The sequence below is a fragment of the Mya arenaria genome, chromosome 11 (genome assembly GCF_026914265.1).
Source record: "Mya arenaria isolate MELC-2E11 chromosome 11, ASM2691426v1".
Lineage (NCBI taxonomy): Eukaryota > Metazoa > Mollusca > Bivalvia > Myida > Myidae > Mya > Mya arenaria.
In genome coordinates, this window is record NC_069132.1 from 32,669,565 (window position 1) to 32,696,622 (window position 27,058).

The following is a 27,058-nucleotide window of genomic DNA, read 5'->3' on the forward strand; positions in this document are numbered from 1 at the left end:
ACAGCTCAAAATGTAGAACAACACTTGAAGATGTGATGTTATAAGTTTTACACGGGGAGATGCAATTATACAAATATTGGTTAGTCAGCAAAGGGTGGTACCTAGTTCATGTAATTGGTATGACGATGTTGTGACTTTCAATAAGGCAAAAGTACCATGAGATGATTAAACCCTCCTCTATTTAATGGTCATATCTATTACTGACCAATTAATTAAGCGTTGCATTTATTGATAATGTAATTGTCCTTAAATGCATGTCATCAGGAGTTCAAGGATGATTTTCGATCTAATGTCTTCTTTGTGACATATAACAGGTAACATCATGCATACTAATTATGCAGTATTTGTTAATTATAATGAATTCCCGAGATTTCTCATTTCTTACATTAGACCTTACAAAAACACCTCTGATTATGGTCCCTCGACCTTACCTACGAAATAGGTGCCAACCCTACCGTTTTTAAAGTCCAGTGGTTAAAAAAAAATGTTATTGTATTTTAACATTTAGTTTGAAAAGCTTCTACTGATAATTACTGATATACTGATATAACATTAATGCCATCACCCAATTATGGCAATAAAGTTCTTACATAAACCATAATAAAATACAGCCTTCCTACTTGTTTTTTTGGACAAGATGTAACCCCTAACCACACATTTTTTGAGGCCTAACTGTAGCAATAATGAACATTACTCATAAAAATGAAATAATAAAATCAGATGTAGACATGGGTATGGCATTAATCAACAGGTGAGCTGTATTTCAAGACCTGTCTACCAGTATCTAGCAAATAAAATGTATTTTCTGGAGTTGGCAGCTTTGTATTGCTTTTCTCATTATAAGTGCTGAAAAAAAATAGAGCCATTATTCTCGCTGATTTCTAGAGGAGTTATTTTCCCATCACAGTTTTGTGATCATCCTCTGTTTCAGCCGTGCTATGTATGGCGTGATGCCAAGAAAACTGAGAATAAACCAAATGAGGGTTATGTAGGCCCATCTTTTATTTATAATATATATCTTCCCTGATGCCTGTATGATACTTATCAAGTTTTGTTCACTCTGTGATAACAGTGAAAGTTATACTGTACCTTCATTAAGTAGGTCAGGGACTATACATACTTGGCCTAGTTATGTTATGTAATTCACCATGAAAACATATGTGTTTTTTCCTCAATGTTAGTGTATCATGTATCCTTTACCCCAAACATATTTTGTCAAAGCCCTGTAGTTCTCATCAGGCAGTGGTTGGTTGTATGGTTAACCTTATTATCTGTAAGCTAACTCTACATCCTTTTTCCAGTATACATGTAATATGCTGATGCATTATCATGATATGAATAAATACTGTTTAACCCAATCTTCTTTATTGTCAAAACTTGGTAGCAAGTTCCATCACTCTGGCTAATATAGTTGCCCCTTGCCCTTAATCAAGATGGCTGTTGGTATACTCATGTAGTGTTAATAGGTTTTTGTGGGTCGTGTGTTGGAATAGATTGACTAAGATTTGAGTATTACGATACTTGGCTACAAGACAAAACATGTTAATGGCAATTTGAGGATGTATTGGCAATCTAAGAGATACAACATGCATATTTGTTGTACAATTGATGACATAGATTACATATCAGGGGCGGGTATAGGTTTTGGTAACAGGAGGAAACGAAAATCCACAAAAAGTGGATTAAGGTGTAGATTTTGCTACTTTTAGTCTGAAATGCTGTGCACATGATGTGCATACATGAATATTAATAATGCATTAGACATAAGTATTATATTGCTCAATTGTGATGTTGCTCTACATGGGAATGCAAACTACGTCGTAAAATACGTTTTTTCCCCACTCTTTTAAAGGCAGATTGTAAATAATTTAACGCAGTAATAAAAGGAAGGCAGAGTGTTGCAAGTGATAAATGTTTGCTTTCATACTGTGCTTCTTCATGCTTGATGATTCCGGATGAATTTATCTGTATGAAATATACATAATCTCATTTAAATTTATTACGATGACAGGAAAGAACGTTTTGAAAAACACTTCGAAGCCTGCTGCGAGATGCAATTAAATCTTGATGTTTTTATTCAATCCCAACATGTGGGTGTTCGGAAGTTATCTCAATATCATATTCGTCTTGCTTAAGTTTGACTTAAATCCTTATATGGGAAACTTTAAGATTATGATAAGGTCGTTAATAACTTGTTTACTATATTTGACTGACTCACATTTTAAATATTTGTTATTGTATAATAACAGTAACTTATCATTAATCTTGTTATACAGATGTGTTAATGCGTAAAATTGCAGTCATAAACAAAATATAACGTTTTAAAGAGAGCCCACCACAGCCTCGCTTTAGATGAGGCTTTTTGTCCCAACCTTTGATTTATTTTACTTGAAAGAGGTTAATATTGCCTTAATTCAGCTGAGTAGTAGATGTCAGAAGTTACTTGTGCTATAATCGAACAAGCAGTTTTTGTTTTCCTTATTTTACTGTTGGCAATAATTATACAGGATATCTTCTGATCTTCAACATCAACATAGAAAGGCTTATGTCATTTTTTAACATATCCAGAGTTATCCCCCACCTCCTTTCAGCTTGTTTGTTTTTCGTAGGAAAAGGGTCAAGTCTTGGTGGTGGTGTTTTTAGTGTTGAACCAAAACTAATATATTGGCAGTTACTTGAAAACATTCACATGGAACTTAAAACTTGTGTTGACTTTGATGTTGACTGTCATGAGACTTTAATGATGGGTAGCCATTCCCATTACTCTGGAGCAAATACTTGTTGAGTTATGCCCCTTGTACTTCTGAGAAATATGGACAAGCTAAAGCATCCATTGGTTGGACAGGCTGTCTGTTGCAAAAGTTTGTGGAGAAAACCTCTTCCACAGTAATAAAAAAATTGTTCTGAAACCTGAGGTACACATGCAGTTCTCTCGTGATTTGCAAAAAAAATGTTATTGTTCTCTCGTGATTTGCAAAAAAATGTTATTTGAAAAATGAGAAAAAAAGTGAGTAACCCAGTAATCTGATGATTTTCTGATATTTCATGAATGTTTGTCTGTTTTGAAATATTAAATTTGCAGGCATTACAAGTAATTTTATATCTGCGGCCCAGTAGGAGATTATGGGAGTCATTTTTCCTCGGTTTTTATGATCATATTGTATTGATTTCATTTTCCAACCTCATATAACTTGTCATACCCTTCATCTGTGATTTATGAACTGTGTAAACTGATGAAAAGTTGCACAATTTCAAAATATACTGATAAAATTCATTGCATTTATTATTTTTGTTCTGTTATTAGGGAGGCACTTCGATGATTAAAAAAATAACATTTTTTCATGTGACAGTACTCAGTAGTAATTTGTATCAAATGAAGTTGTGGTCATAATGATTTTGATATTTAATGGATATTAAGTATTTATAGAATGTCTGAGTACTAATTTGTTTGCATTTCAAAAAACAGGTGTCATTAATATCTATTTTTTGAATATCATAGACCTCCGGCAGTCAGTTAATGTGCTTTTTATGATCAGTATGCTGCAGTATTTGGATGAGTGTCAGATTCACTTTTTATGTAGAAAACTGCTATATGAAATCACACACCAATCTTTAGATGTCTACTGATATTCTCAATTCTGAAATATTTGAAATGCATGCCAACATCTGACAGATTGGATTGCAGTGACTTTCTCTAAAGCTAAGGGGCTTAAATTTTAAGATGACTTGTTGAAAAAAATGTATTGATTGTCTCCCTTAGGAGCACTGAAAATCAACTTAAACCTCAAAGATTTTTTATTAAACACTGAGAGGTGAAGACTATATTACATACATTTGGTTTCTTTGCACAGAAAACTTGTTTTATGGATCCAATAAGAGAGGCCTCTATGAAGTGCATCATGAGGGAATCAAGTCTCAATTAGTGTGGGACACCTGTTCCACTAGACCAACTCACACCCACATCTAGTTCATTTCTAACATAACCCACCTAATTACGCATGAATATATTCCCAGAATCGTATGATGAGTATTATCCCAGGCTTGTATGATAAAAGATTGCATTGATATATTTCAGTATGATGTAGTGCGTATCAACCAGATCTATGAGCAGGCCAAGTGGTCCATCATCTCCGAGGAGCTTGACTGTACGGAGGAGGAGGCCATGATGTTTGGGGCACTACAGGTACAGAACAGTTTACTTAATGTACACAAAATGTGGCCCATAAGGTGCCATGATATCTATGATCACGTCGTACAATTGCTTATTTGAATTGATAATAGTATCATGTATACCAGTAACTTAAACTTGAGAGATAATTTTTTTGACCTTCTGATAGTTTGTATTTCATTTTGTTGTACCCTCTTTGGTAAGATGGCCCCACTGAACATAAGGTACATGAACATACAAAATGAAATCAATATATAGAAAATAACCATAACACATGTGTTCCCAAGATGATGTGTTCATCAGAATATGATTGCATCAAATTTTCATTGAGGAAATGACAGCAGGAGTGTAAATGTCAGTTTTATTTCGGGATAAAATCAGTGATGCCCTGGAAACTGCTTGCATGCACTTGTTTTCGTTAGTTTTAAGGTATGTGTAAGATATGTACATAACATGATTATACATATATTCTTTAGGTCCAAATCCAGCTGCAGTCAGGCGGAGTAGGAGGGTCAGATGTGATTGATGGAAGTCGGGATGAGGGGCGTGATGACATTGATGCCGCCCTCAGTAACCTGCAGGAGTCCCTAGAGGGCAGCTCCCTGGCCTCACCTGGTGATATCACCAAGGTCCCTGAGCTGGCTGACTATGTCAAGTTCTTGAAGTAAGGACTATACTTGCTACTGTTGTATTTGTTGCTGTAAAACACTTTGAAGTTTAGTCACTGTGCATAATGCCAACTATGTCAAGTTCTTAATGTAAGGATGTTGTGATATTTTATTAAATACCCTTTGATGTTTAGTTGATGTGCATAATGATGACTATGTCAAGTTCTTGAAGTGTACACAAGATTCTAGTCTCTCTGTCTAAAACATTGATCAGCATTATATTGATGAATTATTATTGAGTACATCGTATGCCATGCGTAATTATATATATAAAAAATGCTTTCATATAAACCAAATAAATCATAAACCAATAAACATATAAAAATCAGGTGGTATGTCTTTGAGGAATCCATTGTATTTGACATGTTTACCCTGCAAAGTGCTGAAACAGAAATACGTCAGTTGTAGCAAGAAATAAGGACAATCTCATGGATAAGCTGCATTTCTCCATTCTCTGATTTTTACATTTGAGGCCCTATGAGCTGTTTTATTTCCCTTAAACTAACTTTAGGCAAATAATTTTGTGTTGTAGATTTCACTTTATAATTGAGTAGTTAACCCACATAAATTGAATCAAAATTTCATGTACAAAATAATGAATAACGCTTGAAAATTTCAGACCTAAGAAGTTCACATTGAAAAGCTACAAGCGGTACTGGTGCACGTTTCGGGACACCAATGTGGCTTTCTACAGATCACAAGAAGATGCAAATGGGACACCCATCAACAGGATCAACTTCAAAGGTAAAGGAAATCAAAGGGTGCATGATTATGTGAACTGGTAGTTTTCATTCTTTACATTGGTTAGAAACTTAGAATCAAAAGATAGCATACTGGTATACAGTAAGATAGAAATTGACATGCTGATATAAATACTAGCATCTAGTTACCAATAATAATGAGAGATGTACTAGTCACATGATAACCCAGGACGAAACAATGAACTTGGGTTCAGTATATTCTTATGTTAAACAAAGTATGTATTTCTCGAGGGCTGTCATAATCCGATTTTAGCGTTATATCTAGAATGATAGAGGTCATGATGAGACCTTTATATGTATAAGTTTCTTCTCAGGGGCGATGATTATGAACAGTCTCATATCTGAGTTCATACTGTAGTGGCAAAACTGCAAATCTTCATTTAATAACTGTAAATTTCTTTCTAGAAAAACACAACACAAACTGTATACTTGAAACAAATTTTTTTTTTAATTGTCATATAATAAAAGTATTCTTCTGGGTCTGAGTTTAGACTAAGACTGAAGATTGTTCGTAATCATGGTGCCAGGTCACAGACTTGAGAGTGATTTAATGATCTATCATCTTTCATCATAATTAAACAAACATAGGTTAGTTTTAAACTAAATGATAGTGCATACCGGCTTGCATCCTCATAATGGACATGAGGGGCCATAATCCATAACCAACTTAGACCTAATTTAGTGGAATCAGAGTGATTTGATTGGACTGTAAGAATCCGGAAATTGGATTGGCATGATTATCTATGCTGAGTAATGAACCAAACTGTGATGAATATTTGCAGGATGTGAGGCCCATCCAGATGTTAACCTGCATCACGGGAAATACGGCATCAAGCTGTATATCCCTGCTTCTGAGGGCATGGAGGAGATTTGGCTCAGATTTGACGATGTAGGTTCCTCATGTGTTTGATGGCTTGTTTAGGGGTATTTGTAATTTATTGTGGAAAATATCAAAGTAATGTCACCACCTATGATTTATGTTTGAAGCCATTGTAAAAACATTTCAATATACTGGTACCTGATTCGGGAAGATAAGATGTCTGGCAAAGCCTTGGTAAATTCTTGTGACATTCTATTTATATTATGAACACTATTTTAAAGATTTATAGCGCTAAACGACTTAATTTCTTAATGATGTCATGTCAAGTATTATTACACTAGTGATATACAAAAAATATATAATTTCATGGTGCCATTAGTGCGATAACATGATAAAAATAGGAAACCTTCATGTAAATCTAACATAAATAATAAAAAAAAATGATAATGAAGGAAGTCACAAACTCAAATCAATCTACAACATGTTAATCTCATTCTCTAGGAAGAGCAGTATTGTAAATGGATGGCTGCTTGCAAGCTTGTGTCAAAAGGAAAGACAATGGCCGATGCCTCGTTCGACTCCGAGGTGCAGTCACTGCAGAAACTGCTGAGTATGCAGAAAACTACGAGCAGTCCAGAGAAGAAAATAGACACACCAAACCAGCTGGATATTAACTCGGAGGACTTTGTGTCACCCAGGCACTTCAAGAAAGTTAAATCAAAACAGGTGGGTGTAATGCTTATGAATCTGAATGTTCATTCCCAAGCCTTTCTACAGAGAGTAAAAACCAACATCTGTTTTGCATGAGGATGAAATGTCATGATGTAGTAATATGTCATTATTTGCTATCTGATCAGATAAAATTCTTTCCCAAAATGCTAACAGGCCATACACAGACACTATTCATTGTATGTTTAGGTTATTATTTTTTTCGTCTGTTATTGTCATAGCCTTGGCTTCGTTAAATTGACATCATTGTCAGCGTGCAAAAATTTAACCTTTTCCATAACTGATAAACAAGATATTTGAAACAAACTTAGTAAACAATTTGCCAGAGATAATACAAATATGTTAAGCGAGGCCCATAAATCTGGCTATAATAATTGTTGAATTATCCCCTTTTTTACTGAAAAAAACAACAAAAGGCAAGTGTTGGCATTTCTGAAGGAGCTCTTTATTATAGTAGTACATCTATTATGTACTCATCAATATGTTTTCTTTAGATTGTCCATCGCATAATGGAGGCCCACACAAATGTGCGTGACATGGGGTTGGTGGATGCAAAACTGGCTTATATCCGCGCATGGCAGGCTCTCCCAGAGTTTGGCGTCTCCTATTTCATTATTAAGATGAACGGCAGTAAGAAAGAGGTATGTTTGCGTATCAATTACTGAAGATAGAACTAAAGATATATATGGCATGTAAAAGCTAGTAATTGGTTGCCTTTATGTTCAATTTTTTTCTGGTTGGTTACTATGTGTTCAATCTAAATCTAAAGAAGCCTGACACCAAAATAACATAATTATAAATGCATTCTATGAGTATTTAATTGAATTGATAAAAGTTATCCTCCCATGTCATAATTAATTCCAGGTCTATAGCTGACAAAGAATAACAGTTTACTTAAGGGTTGTTCAGGAATGCTTATGGAAAATAAGTGTGATTGACACAAACTTTCTTGTTTGCAATGTTTGGTACACTCATAGTAATATTTTACACACGTAAAGTATTTTGTTATCTGGACATAGTAATATTTTTCACGTGTAAGAAAAGATTTTGTTATCTTGACATAGTAATACATTTCACATGTAGAAAAATATCTGGATATCTTGACTATTGTTAATGTGTTTTCAGGAACTCATTGGAATTCATCCTAACAAAGTGATCCGAATGGACCTTAACAGTGGGGATTCGCTGAAGACCTGGAGATATGATGGCCTGCGTTCATGGCGTGTGAACTGGGAAGTGCGCGAAGTAATCCTCGACTTTGAGGAGGGCAAAGTACAGTTTTCATCTCTGAGTGCTGATTGTAAAACAGTGCATGAATTCATCGGGGGTTACATTTTCTTGTCAATGAGGTCGCAAGATAAGAATCAGTCACTGGACGTCGAATTGTTTCATAAGCTTACCGGTGGACGATTGTAGGATTGTAAAAATATTTAGAACATCGTTATGAGGGAAAGAGAATTAACTGTGCCTGACTTTGCTTATGTGGTGATACGCACTTGACAAACACAATGCCTCATTAAGGGTTCCAACTTCCGTGTGTGCAAGTCAGTAAAGGGAGGAGTCAAGGAAAAATGGCATTTATTTGTTGTTGTCCTGAATATAGTGCTTATACATTTATTATGTTTATCACATTTAACAGTTTACCTCTGAACCGTAACTTTCTGTATATAACTATATAATTACTTCGGAAAACAGTTGGATATAACCTTAAATACTGATTGTAAATTTTGAGATTATGAGATTTATTAACCGTATTGAAAGCAGATGGATTTAATTGAATAACTGCTTGGATACATATTGTTCAAATTGTTTGATAAATATTGTTCATTTGACAAAGGTGCTTTTATAACACGAGAAAGCTTGTTTAGTGAGTAGTAATACAAAATGGTGGATTGTTTCAGTGTGGCAGTTTTTAGTCAGTTTTGACTGCATTCAGTTAGCTCTGAAGATGTTGTGGAAGTCAAGTTGATAGACAAAGGACTTTATGTGTTTAGCTTTTCTGTTTTGTGAAGAAAACAGGTTGAGGTCTTGTGTCACAGCCAAGGGTTTTTAATGTTTCATCATCTTGGGTATTATCGTCGTGAGAATTTAAATATTCACATAAAACTGTGTACACAGGTCTACAATGGCTGTTGCACGTATGAAACAAGGCCCATAACTCCTAATAATTTAAAATTATTGCGTTATGCCTCTTATTAAACTCAGAGAAAAAATAGACCCGCATTGACATATACTTGCAAAGATCTTGTGTTTTCTAGTATTTCTACACTCATAAGTCACTATACAGTTTTATTGTAGTTTTACATATAAGTGTTACACAATCATACAATACTATACATTTCTGTAATACGGTCTTACTGTTGATATAATTGGCTTTGTTTTTAGTCTTGTATTTGGCATGTATACATTTGTATATTTGATAGAATATGGTTTTTCGATTAGTGTGTAAAGAAAACATGAACATGTTTCTTCATTTTATATTTTAACCAAGTATTTAATTGGTTACATGTTTCATAAACTTCGAGTGATATTATATATTGAACTGATGAGAAAAACACGTCATACATGTATACATGTAATATACTTGCATTGTGCGTAAAATAATGTCTTTCATTGACATTTGGAGATAAATTAATGAAAAGCAAACAGCCTTTAAATGAGGGAGGCAAATTTCACTCCTCGGCTCTTGTTTAATTTTGGCGTTTGGAAATTGGATATTTTAATATCTTAAACTGTTATTCCATGAAAACACTTGGTCCTGTCTTACCTTGGTGATAGTGGTGTAAATGTTGTCATGCAAAATGGGTACTTAGGCCATTACTCCGGAAATATCACAGGATATTTGCTTAATGTGTATTTGTTCAAAGATTGATACACTTGTTTCATCTGACATTTATCCAGGTTCAACAAGTCAGGTCACTCGGAATCAACGGATTTTTGGAGTTATGTCCCATGAGCATTTTAGAAAATGCTTTCTCAGCAAGTAGGCAGATATGTGTTGGTTTCCAAGTGGTTTTTGTTGATATTAGGATGTAATGATTTGTTACATGCAAATGTTTTTGTGAATGTAAAAGTCTTGACGAAACAGTGCTACAGGGTTAGGATGTTAAGATAAGAATATTGAACAAATCTAGGCAAGGGGAACAACTGGTTATACGTTCGGTTTATGATAGTGTTCGTCTTAATGTGTTTATCAATCTAAATGTTGTCAGGCCTGGCACAGGGCTTCAGAGGTACCACTTCGATTTGATATAATGCACACCAACAGACATTAACCGGCTTAGTGTTTAAAATTATATTATGTCTACTGGTCCAGATTGTTTAAATTAATAAAACCAACCAATGTTCCTTGTCAAAATGAACACTAAAATATATCTGAAGGTATTTCTGTTGCTTCAAGTCTGCAGGGGCTGTATTCAATAACCAATAAGATCATACTTAAGAGTAGAAGCTAAGTGTTTTGATTGGACTGTAAAAATCAATGGCCAGTCAACTGAATGAACTCACTGAGGCATATCTTAAGGATAAGAATAATATTGGATACTGCCCCTGGTATTATCACGGCAAAGTAGAAGAGCAGTCTGATTTAAAAAAGGGAAGAGAATGAGTACTTGACAAGAGCCAAAATATTAAACTTCTTTTTGGGGTTGAAAACATGATAAGTAATATAAACATTATTGTATTTATTCTGTTATCGTTCTTTTCATTTGATTTTTTTAAAGATATTTTATTAAATACTTCAAGTGAACCATAAATTACAAATGCCATGTGTGATTTCAAAGATGAATTGATGTATAAGATACATCCACTGTTGATTCAGTATATGATTTATTTAATTATTGTTATTATTTGTGTGCATGAGTTGTGGCCCTTTTTTCTCAAGTTTTATTCAATTTAAGACAAACAAGAAGTTATAGGATAAACAAGTTTAAAGTTATGACTGAAAGAAGTTAATGATTTTTTTTTTAGTTCACAAATATCACATGTATTTTATAGAAGACAAATTGCTACTCTGAATTCCAATTTTATTTTGAAAGTGATTCTATGAACAGGTTCTCCAATTCACAAGGAAAGGACCACAACTTGTGCTCTGTATTTATTGTCAGGTTAATTATAAGTGCCTATGTATAGTTATATTGTGCCTTGTTTTTAAATGTGTTTCATTATTTACTGTTTAAAACCGTAATAAGTGTTCCCAACCTGTTGTTGTTATAGGTAGACAAATTTTCTAGGAGACGATTCAAATTTGTCATTTTTTTTATCAGTTTAGGTCGTTGTACTTTTTTTCTTTAAAGCTGCACTCTCACAAATTGACCGTTTTGACTTTTATTTTATTTTTAGTCTCTGAATCAGCTGATTTGGGCAGCAATGTCTTCAATTCAGTCATATAAGATCATTCATAATAGAACAGATCTTAATTGTTTGGAAAACTGCCAAAAAATCTTTTTTCTTAAAGCGTTAGTAATGCTTTTCGCTATAAAACACCAATTTTGGAATGTAAATATGATCTTTTGTCAGAAGTCTTATATCTTTTGTCAGCAGTCTTATACCACTGGTGTGCAGACATTTATGCACAAAATTGGCTCATTTAAAGACAAAAAATAAGTTGTCAAAACGGTCAATCTGTGAGAGTGCAGCTTTTAATTCTTTACTTTGTTCTAGAATACTAGTTTAATTAACATTTTATAAATCATCAGAAATGTTATTCATAGATGAGGAATTTTTGTAAGTTTCATCAGAAAAATACGTTACATACCTGTAATATTACCATGAGAATGTATTTGTGCATTATAATGCCAGTTACAAAACCATTGACTTTTATTTGCAATCAATTATTGACAGTATACCTGCATGTATATAAACGCTTTGTTGTCCACCAATGTTGCCATGAATTATATAATTCTGCTGAATACTGGTATCTTCCTGTAAAATGCTGCAGTAATTTCGCTATCAATTCTTTATTCTGTGCAACTCATTTTACCATTATACTGTATTTATAGATCTCATACTGTTATCATGTAACAAGTACTATTGCAAAATAAACTACAAATATTCAGATGGGTTTTTTATGTGATATTGGGGGATGAATATAACTTGTCCTTGGTGATGTGATGATACTTTATAATTGATTTGCTCTTTTACAAACATTGATATAATACAAATTGAATTACTCTCAACGTCACCAACTTCCTTAACTTCATGAGCAAAAGATACCTTCTATTTGTTCTACAAACAATGGTATAATACATATTGAATTACTCTGAAAGACACCAACTTACTTAATTACTTGAGCAAAAGTACTCAGTGAGGTTAAGACCTTCATTTGTGGACATATTGGTTTGTGAACACTGGAGCCAAATTTTCTACCTAACCTATGATACTTAAGACGGATTTTCTCTTGGTTGATTATGAGTTATGAGATCAACAAGTACTGTAGGTCACGTGGTCGCAGGTTTGGAAAAGCTCAATAACACATTAAAACTTAAATTTTCTAGCAAATACTGCAATTCTCATTAAAACTTGGTCAGGATGTTTGTCTCTTTAAATTCAACATTGAAGGTCAAGTTCGATCATGGATCACCACATGTCAGAATGTTTGTTAGAAGTCCAGGTAATACTTGGTATTTTCTACTGTCTGTTCCAGAAAAAATTACAATATCAGAAACTGGGGTGAACGTGAGCAATATGGGGTCTTCATTGACCTCTTGTTTACGCAATTTTACGATGACGAACAAGCTGATTATCAAGTACCTAGTTTGGTTTAATGTAAGGACATCAAGACCATACTTATCGTCACCGGAATAGGACTTCAAAACACATCTTCTACAGAACAACACATTTAATTGAACACTATAAATCAACATATTAATGCAATAATTCGCCCGCCATGTTAATAATTAAGTCATGATGCGCAGAGACCTTGAAACCACGGTGGTTTAATTAAACCTGCCGGATTTCGGAAGGACATTTCTTATCAGTTGTTAAATGGCGATGTACAGACGAACACAAAAAATTAAAGGTCTGCACAAATGTTGAAGCTGAATTGCATGCACTAATCATACGTGAGTGCATAGCTTCCACGTAAAACATTTCATGCACACTTGGTCGTGCAAGGCAAACATAAATGTAAATCTATCTCTCCCACACGCGTTTTCACCGAGGGCGACGCGTCTTGACCGGTAGATGTTGATGGAAATGGTGAGAAAAGAATCGGCCACAAAACGCCCTCCCCTGTGTGTCATCTGCCAGACCCTTCATGTCCATGGGTGTGGTAGTAAACACACAATCATGCTTGTTCGAAGGCTGTCCTCGTCGTCGCTGTGACTGTTTTAATTTATGGACCTTAGTTTCCAGCTGTGGGATATCGGAGTAGTTGGGGAGCCGCCGTGGAATATTCCGGAGCACGTTTTTGAGTTTGTCCCTCTCTACCTGAAAGCGGTGCTCTGCTGCCGTCCTGTATTGTAACAACTTCCGTTCCTGCACGTGGAGTCTCATATCGAGCTGCGAGTTGAGGACGCGCGTCCTCTCCATGCTGCTAGCGTCCAGCTTGTTGAATATATCCGGTATACAAGCGTTGTTGGACGGCGGCGCCACATCCCCACGCCTTTCTGGTAAGAACCAAGCCGCGTCCGTCGACATTAACTTACAGAAAATCACCAACTGAAAAATATCCTTTGAAAACCCGTTTATTCCATGTTGATTTTTATCTTTCCCACCAATTGTTTCACTGATTTCAATTCGACACTCTATTTCTGAAGCATACACTTAATTAAGTGTAATTATTAAACATTAGTTTCAGTCCAGTTTCTAACATTTTCATCAGCTATCCGAATGACTTTAATTAAAATGCAGGACATTATCGAGGCTATTACCATATGTACATGCGCATCTATGCAAATGTTTTTCAGCATAATATTTAAATCTTAAATATAATCTTCTACCATAATGGCTATTTCGTATATTTCAATGAATGCCGATCTTGATTACCTTGCATCCCATGCTTTGGCCTAAAAATGAAAATGCCGCCTGTCTTTTGATCTCTCTGCCTGATATATACTTACCGATTACCATTCCTATAATTTTACTCAAGAGAATCAACGACATCCATAAGCCTTTTTCATATGCCATACAAAATAAACCTTTCACATTTTATACAATTCGTTCAATTTCACTTAAAAGCCCGCGCATTATTCTAGCTTCAGTCAATAGAGTTATATAGCTTCATTCCTTTTTCTCCATTATAACGTATTATCTACGCACGTCTTTCATTCGCATTTTCCAATCTCCAACCTCTATATTCATAATTTCCGACCTACAAAAGTCATGTAACCTACAACTGGTGTCAATTGAATAGAAAATTGATTTGAATACATTTAATTTGGTACATCAGTTTGTTTGTCGCGTCATCTGATTTACTAAATAAAACCTACAACTGGTGTCAATTGAACAGAAAATTGGTTTGAAGTTTGAACAGATTTAAATAGGTACAACAAAGAGTTCTCTGTCGTGCACATAACGTGAGAGCAACGACCAGTCCACACGTGTACACATGTACGTGCCGCCTACGTTGATACCATGGTTATATTAATATTATTGACTTACTAGAGATAAGTATTTTAAAAGTCTTCTGTACCGATGGATGGAAAGAACGAACATGTAGGGCCAACTTTTAAAGTTTTTTCTGTGCTTTATATGTGAACATTTAGCATTGGGTTGCTTCATCGATAGGTTCCAGGCGATTTTTCTCAAACCCCAAGATTGTAAATGGGTGTGGGTGCTATTCCTTAAGGAGCCCATATGCATGGCTCGCATGATGCGGAACAGACTCAAGGCCATTTCTGCGAAGCGCACGTCGAATACTAGTTCTCAGTCACAGCAATTCAGCTATTATCAAACCGATTTGAACATCCCGAAGCTTGCCGGAGTTGGCCGAGTTGTTACGATTGGTCGAATACTGCCTAACGGCCTTGTGTACAAACGTATCGCGACATTATTTTTTTTTCATGAGATCAAACAATGAACGAATATTTCGAAGCCATAAACTACATGCATCCGTGCTACTAGATAAGTCATGCAACAATCTGTTAGTATTAGTTTGTTCATACTAAATCAGTTATTTAAGCTGGATTCCGTGGCGGAAGCTTATAATAGCTTGTGACCGTTTGTAGCCACGAGTGAAATATTTACTTTGGTTTTCACGATGTGAGATATTTCACGATCGTACACTGAAACAAACATTTTTTTTTATTATATGCTAAAAAAAATATAAAACGACATTTTATTGTATTTTTTTTTCTGGAAAGCGCGCCAAACTCAAAGCGAAAGGAACGTCATTTCGGAAATGACGTCGTTGAAATTGTGTCCCAGCCCTGCGCGCGCTGATGTTTGATATTGACGTGGGAATGCGCTAAAATTTCAAAACAGTTAAATATATCAAATTATTTTTTCACTGTTTGAAATAGTGAAAAATCCTGAATATAAGTTGTATCCGAGTGACGTAAGTTTTATGGCCGACTTTATGGTGAATGTTCTTCGCGAACGATTTCTCAATCATATATGCAGGCGCGTAGCGGCCTATACGCGAGTACGCGACTGAATCCGCATGATTCTGACAACAAAAATCAGCCAAAGGGCAGTATGCGTAATTGATCACATGATCCTAAAACTGGCCATATTCCTGTACTTAATAGCACCTCAGAACGCCAAGACTGCACCATGATTTGCAAAATTTTGGCATGCCCCCAAACCCCCTGCAGCCAATTATGTATCCACATAAATGGAGGGCTAGCTACGCCTCTGATATGTGCACGTAAATTCGCACAAACTGGTACGGTGCATGTACAAGTAATGTTTCGCACCTCTAGAGACCACTTGTTGCTCAAACAATGATCGATATAATATTTATAATGGTATTAAATGTTTCGTAAAACATCATTCATATATCTCATAAACCAAATAAATGATTTATTTTCCTATCAAATCGAAAAGGATAGTTTTATAGCTTGCACTCCTACCACCGAAGGCATAAACCAAATAAATTCGCTTCGAGGTGGCCATATACAATGTAGAAGTGCAGATCTCGTCTGTCTAGTTTACTTTCACTTTTTGATTGATCGCCCGCTGTTTCTGAATACCGTATACAAAATGCATTTGAATACGTTGTCTGCAAAATAACAGCACCCATAAAAGGCTTTCGAATGGTCTTAATCACATTCACAGACGAAATGAATACCCTTTCATTAAATCAGATCAATGCTGTTTTCAGAATAATAATTCATGTTATTCCCTGACCATTTTTCATTGTTAATTCCCTAGAGTTAGAAATGAATAGTATGAGCCATTGTGAACGAGGGTTGAACTTTGCACGTGCACGCCGTGTGTGACGTCATCATGGTCTGAGTCGTGCGCCGTTAACAACATGTTAACAATTGCCCTTCAACCTTGACACTTCTCTGAACCGCCGGAAGCCAAATTCAGTCAAACGCTATGGTAAGGTTTCTTGGATAGTCATATTTCAAAATTCGCAAGAAGTCTCAAGAATTGTATGGAATTCTGTACCACACACACTGGTTGCGATAGAAACCAAACGAAAAGTGCGTTTTGAATAGTCTTGATGAACTAGATGAAGTTTCAGGTCATCTACAAGTTTGTTTGTTTGGGGGGGGGGGGGGCAATATTGTAACACCATGCTTTTAATACATCCCAGGTACTGCTAAGCTGTATACGATTAGAACTGAACACTTTATGTGTGATTTTCTTTATCTTTTGATTAAAACTAGAAATTAAGTAATTTTATAATGTTACTAGTATGTGATGTCGATGATATAATGGTGACATTAAGTATGTGCCCATATACGGACTACTAAGTAGTATAATAGAAAACGACAAAGTTCTGCATTCAATATAATTTATGGTAACAATAAATTATGCGAATTAGAATGATACTGTTTCATTGGACATTGTATAGGTTTTGGAGGAACCTAGCTAGTCTACTGTCTCACGGTCAATGTTTAGACATGTATGCAACTTGCCATGCTAACGTCATAGGCATGTTTTTGTGTTTGTGAATGTTCAAAGTTCATAACACTTGTACAGCTCTTATTTTCGCTTAGAGCTGTCAAATTTCCTATACAAATATGATGTAACGTTATCCTTTTTAACACGTGTACGTAAAGAACTCATGAAAAAAACCCACAGCGGCTTCTATTGTGGGAATCTATGCGAGCAATCATTCGGAATTCCTCGGCCATTTTCTATCGCAAACGATAGAAAATTGCCGAGGAGTTCCGAATGGTGCGCAACATGTCTCCGCATGAATCGATTTAAAATGACTATACGCAGACAATACCAAACAAATAGAGAATGCCCCTGATTAATCATCCATAACGTATGCGCATTGCAAATTAATTGTTCTGGTTCAAAATAGTTTCTTGCACAAACAAAAAAAAAACTTAATTATTTCATGTTTGGATGTCCCTTGGTACTAGTCATTTTAATATTAAAAATCTGTGCAAAACTGTCGTATTAGTATAAATAGAATTGAAATGTCTCTTACTCACATACTATACGACTGATAATTTAAATAAATGAAGCATGTTATAGTTATAAAATAAAATTCATTATCCTTTGGAACGTGAATCGTTTTACATATTAATTATTTTACCAGTTTTTCCCAAAACAAACAACATTTGAAGTGAATGCATGTGTTAGAATGAACACATTCAAAACGATATTAAAACCACCCTACATTTATAAAGTGATAAAATATTAAATCCATATAATATAGTTTCATAAGATCATTTCCCCTTTTTCCCCGACGAATCACCCCGCCACAACATGTTTTTAGAATTTTCCAACTTTCCGTAGGGATTAAAAGGTCTGTTTAGGTTCATGCTTTTGGAGAGTGCGTGTATATACCGGCTGTTACGGCCATCGTTCCCGGGGGTAGAGGGGAGTGGCGGTAGGCTCTCTGCGCGGGAGGAGGAGCCACCATACGTTCCTCCGGCACCGCCGCCACCGCCTCCGCCGCCAAGGCTGCCCTCAAGCCGCTGCATCTGCTCTTGAATCATCCCTATCTGTGCCTGCTGAAAATTGAGCTGCCGCTGTTGGGCCGCCATCTGTGAAGCCGCCTCGTCTTTTTCTTCATGTAACTGGATGATGTCATTCGCCTGTAGATTTATTTTCTTTGTCAACTTCTCTTGTCCGTCAACTAGAGTCTTATGTTCTCCAACCACACGTTCGATCATGGCCAGCTTGCTGACAATTTTCTCCTCCTGTGACCTCATCTTGGCTTCCTGTTCGGTCAGCTGATCTCTGAGCCGCCCCAGCTCGCCGTTCCGTTCCCTCAACTCGCTCTCCAGCTCGTGGCGCTCCCGCACGCCCTTCCGTAACTGCTCGTTCTCAATCTGCAATCGCGTCACCTGGCGGAAACAATGACATCATTGCATGTATTGTAACTTTTTGACGAATCAATTAGACGAAGGGTTTTTGTTATTCTCTACAGTTTGTTTAATATATTGTACGCCCTTTGTTACATACATATGATACAATTGTCTTTTAACATTGCGTTCTATAACGCATTCCGTTAAATATTATATCACTCAGTACGTGATATTGTTTAAAGCATACCGTACGGCACCGTACCACAACACAAACCGTATCCAGGGGAGGTTCCAGGAGTCGACGTTAGAGGGGCGTAACTTAGAGGCGTAACGTTTTGACTAACGCCCTCTATCAGAACCGAAATTAATTAAAGTGTTGGCAGGGGGGTACTCCCCCGAGAAAATTTTATCAATTTCTAGTCCGATATTGTGGATTTTGAACGTATTTTATTTCTTCTCCAATATTAAAATAAAAAGTAAACTTGGACGATTTTAGGGGATCCGCTAGTGGTAGCGCACGGTACCTTTTCCGTATATTTATTGTTGGTTTCTCTGAGTGAGGACATGGCTTTCTGCAGCTCGAGGTACTTCCGCTGCATGGCAACTAGCTCCTCGTCGCGGCTCCGCAGCTGCTCCCGGAGACCAAGCTTCTCCTGCCGCTCGGCTATCAACATGTCCTTAGCACGGTCCAGGGACTTCATCACCTGGCGAAAAACATTTCACAATATAGCACGGTCCAGGGACTTTATCACATTGGGAAAACGTTTCACAATATAGCACGGTCCAGGGACTTTATCACCTGGGGAAAACATTTCACAATCTAGCACGGTCCAGGGGCTTTATCACCTGGGGAAAATATTTCACAATTAGCATGGTCCAGGGACTTCAATGCATTGGGGGAAAACATTTCATAATCTAGCACGGTCCAGGAACTTTATCACCTTGGGAAAACATTTCACAATATAGCACGGTCCAGGGACTTTATCACCTTGGGAAAACGTTTCACACTAAAGCACCGTCCAGGGACTTTATCACCTGGGAAAAAAAAACATTTCACAATCTAGCACGGTCCAGGGACTTCACCACCTGGGAAAAAAAACATTTCCCAATTAGCACGGTCAGGGACTTTATCACCTGGGAAAAAAAACATTTCACAATCTAGCACGGTCCAGGGACTTTATCACCTGGGGAAACATTTAACAATCTAGCACGGTCAGGGACTTTATCACCTGGGGAAAACATTTCCCAATTAGCACGGTCAGGGACTTTATCACCTGGGGAAAACATTTCCCAATTAGCACGGTCAGGGACTTTATCACCTGGGGAAAACATTTCCCAATTAGCACGGTCAGGAACTTTATCACCTGGGGAAAAAAAACATTTCCCAATTAGCACGGTCAGGGACTTTATCACCTGGGAAAAAAAACATTTCACAATCTAGCACGGTCCAGGGACTTCACCACCTGGGAAAAAAACATTTCCCAATTAGCACGGTCAGGGACTTTATCACCTGGGAAAAAAAAACATTTCACAATCTAGCACGGTCCAGGGACTTTATCACCTGGGGAAACATTTAACAATCTAGCACGGTCAGGGACTTTATCACCTGGGGAAAACATTTCCCAATTAGCACGGTCAGGGACTTTATCACCTGGGGAAAACATTTCCCAATTAGCACGGTCAGGGACTTTATCACCTGGGGAAAAAAACATTTCCCAATTAGCACGGTCAGGGACTTTATCACCTGGGAAAAAAACATTTCACAATCTAGCACGGTCCAGGGACTTTATCACCTGGGGAAACATTTAACAATCTAGCACGGCCAGGGACTTTATCACCTGGGGAAAACATTTCCCAATTAGCACGGTCAGGGACTTTATCACCTAGGGAAACATTTCACAATCTAGCACGGTCAGGGACTTTATCACCAGGGGAAACATTTAACAATCTAGCACGGTCAGGGACTTCATCACCTGGGGAAAACATTTCCCAATTAGCACGGTCCAGGGACTTTATCACCTGGGGAAACATTTAACAATCTAGCACGTTCAGGGACTTTATCACCTGGGGAAACATTTAACAATCTAGCACGGTCCAGAGACTTCATTAACTAAGGGAAATAAACACTTCACTTAAACGAGGAAAATTCAAAACAGCGCAGGGCCTTTGCGTTATATTTGCCCGAAGTTTGTCATAACGGTCCAAGTGGTAAATGCACTAATATGGAGGGCGACATAGTACAGACAGCATTTGTTTACACTAAAAAAAGAAAGAACAAAATACACCAATGACACGATATCTTAACGAGTTTGTGAGCTTGTATAAAAAATGAATACACAAGCAATACCTACATGTACCCGGACATTTTTACTCCAGTTTCTGCTTACAAAATCAATACATAAATGAGTTGCTTCTCCATTTCGTACTGGTGCTCCACGATGAAGGAAACACTTATTTGGCGGAATGGACTTACCGACAAGTAAGGACTAAAATGTGTACCTTGACGAGTTGCTTCTCCAGTTCATACTGGTGCTCCACGATGAAGGAAACACTTATTTGGCGGAATGGACTTACCGACAAGTAAGGACTAAAATGTGTACCTTGACGAGTTGCTTCTCCAGTTCATACTGGTGCTCCACGATGAAGGAAACACTTATTTGGCGGAATGGACTTACCGACAAGAAAGGACTAAAATGTGTACCTGGACGAGTTGCTTCTCCAGTTCATACTGGTGCTCCACGATGAAGGAAACACTTATTTGGCGGAATGGACTTACCGACAAGAAAGGACTAAAATGTGTACCTGGACGAGTTGCTTCTCCAGTTCATACTGGTGCTCCACGATGAAGGAAACACTTATTTGGCGGAATGGACTTACCGACAAGAAAGGACTAAAATGTGTACCTGGACGAGTTGCTTCTCCAGTTCATACTGGTGCTCCACGATGAAGGAAACACTTATTTGGCGGAATGGACTTACCGACAAGTAAGGACTAAAATGTGTACCTGGACGAGTTGCTTCTCCAGTTCATACTGGTGCTCCACGATGAAGGAAACACTTATTTGGCGGAATGGACTTACCGACAAGAAAGGATTAAAATGTGTACCTTGACGAGTTGCTTCTCCAGTTTATACTGGTGCTCCACGATGAAGGAAACACTTATTTGGCGGAATGGACTTACCGACAAGTAAGGACTAAAATGTGTACCTGGACGAGTTGCTTCTCCAGTTCATACTGGTGCTCCACGATGAAGGATACAAATATTTGGCGGAATGGACTTACCGACAAGTAAGGACTAAAATGTGTACCTGGACGAGTTGCTTCTCCAGTTCATACTGGTGCTCCACGATGAAGGAAACACTTATTTGGTGGATTGGACTTACCGACAAGAAAGGACTAAAATGTGTACCTGGACGAGTTGCTTCTCCAGTTCATACTGGTGCTCCACGATGAAGGAAACACTTATTTGGCGGAATGGACTTACCGACAAGTAAGGACTAAAATGTGTACCTGGACGAGTTGCTTCTCCAGTTCTTGTTGGCGTTCAACAATAACGGAGAATTCTCGCTGGGAGGCTTTGGCGTCCCTGGAGAGGGCGCTGAGGGCCATCTTCTTCCCCTGCACGCTGAACCCGTCCACTACCGAGTCACGCTGAGACCAATGCTCCCGTAACAGCTAAACGATACAAATTATAAATGTAAGTTTGTTTCACGTCGGATTTAGAATTTAACAGTCGAGGAACATAATTTTCAACACGCCCCCACTCGAAATTCCAGTTTTCTATATTTTAGAAAGGACGCGGATTCCATGCTGATCCAGAGTCCAAAACATTGACCACTCGGACATCGTCAGTGTTACCAGCAAAACATGAAGATTTAGAAGCCTGTGAATGTATGACCGAATCTACAATGACGAAGCCTTCTTTTGCCACGACGCTTAAATGACTCAATACAACTCTTTGGCATGATGTAACAGCATACCAGGACAAATTTTGATAAAAATAAATAAATCATAGAGCAATGAGAAAAAGAAACTTATTTGACTGGGTGTGGTAACACGTCATATAAAGTAACACGTTAATATAAGTAAAGCCGAGTTTCTATTATACTGACTGCTCCTGGGAATATTCTAATCTTGTGGAAACCTGTGCTGCTGAATCAAAGATTAACACTGGATTGAGGCAATTATTTAAGACTTCAAATCTTCAAAATCTTAAATGTGTTTTAGTGTTTACGCTCATGTCGCTTCACATAGAATCGCAGCTAAACATATAGATAATACCTGTGCATTTAACAAAGAATAATTATGCTTTCGCGCGGAAACACTATAATCCAGCTTAATATTAAATTGAACATTATTTCCCATGTTTTTCACAGATGTTTTAAAATGAAAACAAATAAAACACTTTAAAACACAACATACTTTAGGTACTATCTGCTCTTCACTTAGCAAGACAGAGATTAAGAAAATTCAACTTTTTTTAAAATATCCTTTTAAAATGTCAACCTTTTCGGTTTAGTCGCTGTAATTCATTATTCTATATATGTATCCAAATTTCAGAAGGGGTATCAGGTTTTCAAGTCATCTTTGTTTATTGTGAATATCAAATATTCCACGATTGATCATAAGATAATAAATGCTAATCAATTTAAACTGCCAAATGGTGTGCACTTGACTGGATACGAGTTCTGATCGGTTCACTGTCGTACAGAAACAGTTATTCGACATTTTTTGTGTGTTAAATATTAGTCAATAATGCCTCAACACAGCAAATTATCATATAATTATCATAGAAATTTTGTTGTCTAAACCGGAGCTCTGGATAAAAGAATTTTGTTCAAATCCCTAAGAATCCAGCCAAGTTTATTTTCGAGGTTGCGGTGACTATTCATAATGCATTTTAGTTTTGTTTTTGTTTTTTAAGTAAATTGAATGAAAAAAAAACACCAATGTGTTACGCCAAAAATATGAAAATTAACAAAGAAAGGGTCAACAATTAATTGCATATATGAATAAATTCTATGAAAAATACAGGATATTAAAGGTATTTGATGTTCAAAATTCATATATTTTCAAAAAAAAATCACTAAGAAGCTATATATGAATACGGCCCCTGTCAAATTCCTCCAGTCGGGAATCACCCGGCCCCAATTTCAAGAAACGCCTTAAGCTTAACGGGATTATTTTAACTGGCCAAAATACATACTTAAATGTGATTTTGATAAAAAAAAATGGTTTATTGTGATAACCATAGAAGTAATTCCTATCTAAAGACTTTTAACACTTAATGAAGTTAATATTACGCGAAATAAAGACAAAGCAATATAGTGAGATGAACTTGATCATGTTATAGGGGACTAAAGAAGTTTCGAGAAACTGAGGCCAGCTGTCTTAAGTCTTCTAAATATCCGCCGCACTGTCAAGGCACCATATTGCTAGGTAAATTCACATTGAATTGATGGGAATGAACTCCTGCTTTGGTGTCATTTGTCCTGTTCAAAATTTAGTGACATTTAACCTAATATGTATATGTTTTTCTTCAGATTTATCAAAAGGGTCACTCCTACCAACTAGACATTTCGAGATTTTCAGACATTGTTGAACTGCAGTAGTTCATAGTTATTTTATGCTAGATAGTTGGTAGGAGTGACCCCTTTGATAAATCTGAAGAAAAAATATATATTAGGTTAAATGTCACTAAACTTTGTACAGGTCAAATGGCACCAAAGCAGGAGTTCATACCATCAAATCACTGTGGGTAAATTTGCCAATTTCAAAAGACTTCATTACTCATTAGTCGATGGTTTCTTATGGTTTTGGTCTGCATACATTTGTTTTGATATAAAAAATACTAAAAAAAGAAGTTCGGATGTATATAGATACATACCCGGGGGGTGGTATTTCCGTGGACGTCGGAAAACTCTGCAAACAGTCAAAAAATGGTTGAGAAAACAAACGTGAAACACAAACAAATGGAATATTATGCGAGTCGGTTGATCTGTGGGGTTGCTTCACGTCAGGGTGATTGCGTAAAATCCAATTGCACGAGAGACCAACAAATGCAGCATCACATATCAATCGACCAGCATAGTATTGCTTTGATGTCATTTATTTAAGATATATATGATAGAGAAATGGCAAAACGTTTTCTTTAAAAAAAACACCTCCAAATTCGACGACAAACGTCTTAATTATCATGCGTATTGTTGCCAAAGTAGATTTGCGCATGCGCACTAGGCTACTGTGTGATACGGAATCAGAAAACGCAGTTCGAAGTACAGAAACTATTTTTAATGTCCATAGTTTATCTTTAAATCATCTATTTTAGGGAGTAAATTTAATATGTATGAATTCACTAAAGAATAATTTGTAAGTCGGTTGATCTATGCGTTTGTATCACTTGGTTGCGTAAAGACTATATCGCGCGAATCTCTATAACTGATACCTGGTACGATCGACGATAAATTTGCGTCCCCCTTCAGAGCGTCCACGATGTTGGTGTAGCCGTGCTCTTGCAGCGTCTCGCAAAGGCTGCGGTACGCCGGCCCGCTTCCCTTCATCACTTCCTGTACACACAGCTCCACCTGTGCACGTGGCGTGCCCTGTCGCATGACGTCACTTCCAGCGTCTGCACTAATCACGCCTTTCTGCACGAGCGAGTCTACGACGCTGTTAACATTGATTTCTTCTCGTAAGGTCAGTAAATACCTGAAATTATATACTAAAGACTGGTAATTCAGACCACAGAAAAACCGACCCAATGAAATAGTTTAACGGTTCTAAAAATATTAATAAAGGGGGCGCCTGTGATATTATATTCAGTAAACCATATGCATTTTAATACTGTTTTTCGAAATTAGCTTTCTTATGTTCGGCCATTTCAAACTATGGTAACTGACATTTTGTTTTAGGAAAAACAATTTTAGCATCTGAGACAAACAACATCAAGGCTTACTTTAAGAAGTCCCACTGTCCTTCGAACGCCTCATCGCTGTTATGCGAATCCCTGTCCTCCTCAACCGAGAAACGGACTCGCTTAACTTCCGCCGTCGGCGTCGCCATGACGTCACTTTGCGACGTCACCAAATTTGCTGTGTCACTCTGGTAGTTCCGTTATTCATTCATACCCATTGTTTGGTTTGTTCATAATATTCCATGTAATTTGTGTCCAATATCAAGAAATTCTCAAGCGATAATCGATTTCTCACTTACGGATGGCAAGATCGTTTCAATTATCAATTGCAGGTAAATATATTAAATATCTTGCTTATCTCATATACATGTACATCGACGCAGACAACACATATGTGTACATAACTTCTTCATGGATTTTAGTCCTAAACTTGGCACAGTTAACATTTTTATAGACTTTGACCTGATAACTCCGGATCTGTGTTTATCATGGACCCTTTGTTTCATTGAACAACTACAAAAGAGTCCGTTGTAGCAATACACAATCACTAATAATGCCCTTTGTGATGTGTATAAGATACTTGGCACATTATACTGGGCGCGTTTTTGTAAAATCATAACAAAAAAGATGATTTGTCATCGCTGCCGTAAATGAAATCTAAATAAGGTGTAAAATGTTAAACATATTTTATGGAGTGCAAACAACTAATCTTGGACGATCCTTTACCATTTGCGACTCTACTACCTTAATCAAAGTTAGAGAGCTTGGGAACCACGACATAAACGTATACTTGTATCAGGAGCTATACGTACGGGTTCGGGTTATGTTTGAAGAAGGTTTCGCAATTTCCCCATGAAGAAGTAATTGAAGGCTCACCGATAATCACTTTCCTCGTGCTTTTGTACTTTTAGGTACCATACGAAAATATATCATGATGACGTAGCGCACACAACGTAGACGTAGCGCACATAAAATAGACATAGCGCACACAGAGTAGTGTAAAGCATACAAAGTAGACGAAGAAGTGTAACGCATACAAAGTAGACGTTACGCAAACAAAGTATACGTAGCGCACACAACGTAGACGTAGCGCATACAACGTAGACGAAGCGCATACAAAGTAGCACATACAACGTAGACGTAGCGCACACAAAGTAGCGCACACAAAGTAGTGTACCGCATACAAAGCTGACGAAGCGCACGCAAAGTAGACGTAACGCACACAAAGTAGTGTAGCGCATACAAAGTAGACATAGCGCACACAAAGTAGATGTAGCGCATACAACGTAGTGCACACAAAGTAGTGTACCGCATACAAAGCAGACGTAGCGCACACAAAGTAGACGTAACGCACACAGAGTAAACGTAGCACACACAAAGCAGACGTAGCGCACACAAAGTAGACGTAACGCACACAAAGTAGACGTAACACACACAAAGCAGACGTAACGCACACAAAGCAGACGTAGCGCACACAAAGTAGACGTAACGCACACAGAGTAGACGTAACGCACACAAAGTAGACGTAGCGCACACAAAGTAGACGTAGCGCACACAAAGTAGACGTAACGCACACAGAGTAAACGTAGCACACACAAAGCAGACGTAGCGCACACAAA

At 37.1% G+C, this 27,058-nt stretch overlaps 3 protein-coding genes across 3 annotated transcripts in view; 1 reads left to right on the top strand and 2 right to left on the bottom strand.

Moving 5' to 3' along the window:
- LOC128207898 (fermitin family homolog 2-like) overlaps positions 1-12,202 on the top strand; it is a 34,370-nt gene extending 22,168 nt beyond the window's left edge. Inside the window, exons 7-13 of the mRNA XM_052911084.1 lie at positions 4,076-4,183; positions 4,645-4,832; positions 5,456-5,580; positions 6,380-6,486; positions 6,919-7,143; positions 7,641-7,787; positions 8,272-12,202. Coding sequence (XP_052767044.1) covers positions 4,076-4,183; positions 4,645-4,832; positions 5,456-5,580; positions 6,380-6,486; positions 6,919-7,143; positions 7,641-7,787; positions 8,272-8,562 — 1,191 coding nt within the window. The 3' untranslated portion in view covers positions 8,563-12,202. The remainder of the gene's footprint in view (positions 1-4,075; positions 4,184-4,644; positions 4,833-5,455; positions 5,581-6,379; positions 6,487-6,918; positions 7,144-7,640; positions 7,788-8,271) is intronic.
- Positions 12,203-12,970: 768 nt separating this feature from the next.
- On the bottom strand, positions 12,971-13,842 carry LOC128207899 (uncharacterized). Its single transcript, XM_052911085.1, has one exon. It carries the CDS (start codon positions 13,783-13,785, stop codon positions 13,300-13,302), a length of 486 nt encoding a protein of 161 aa, XP_052767045.1. The 5' UTR covers positions 13,786-13,842; the 3' UTR covers positions 12,971-13,299.
- Positions 13,843-16,855: 3,013 nt separating this feature from the next.
- On the bottom strand, positions 16,856-25,888 carry LOC128209185 (keratin, type I cytoskeletal 10-like). Its single transcript, XM_052913107.1, has 6 exons — positions 25,482-25,888; positions 24,972-25,234; positions 24,414-24,448; positions 22,037-22,201; positions 19,052-19,231; positions 16,856-18,566 (listed from the first exon to the last, which is right to left on the bottom strand). Exons 1-6 carry the CDS (start codon positions 25,586-25,588, stop codon positions 17,943-17,945), a joined length of 1,374 nt encoding a protein of 457 aa, XP_052769067.1. The 5' UTR covers positions 25,589-25,888; the 3' UTR covers positions 16,856-17,942.
- Between the last annotated feature and the right edge of the window lie 1,170 nt (positions 25,889-27,058).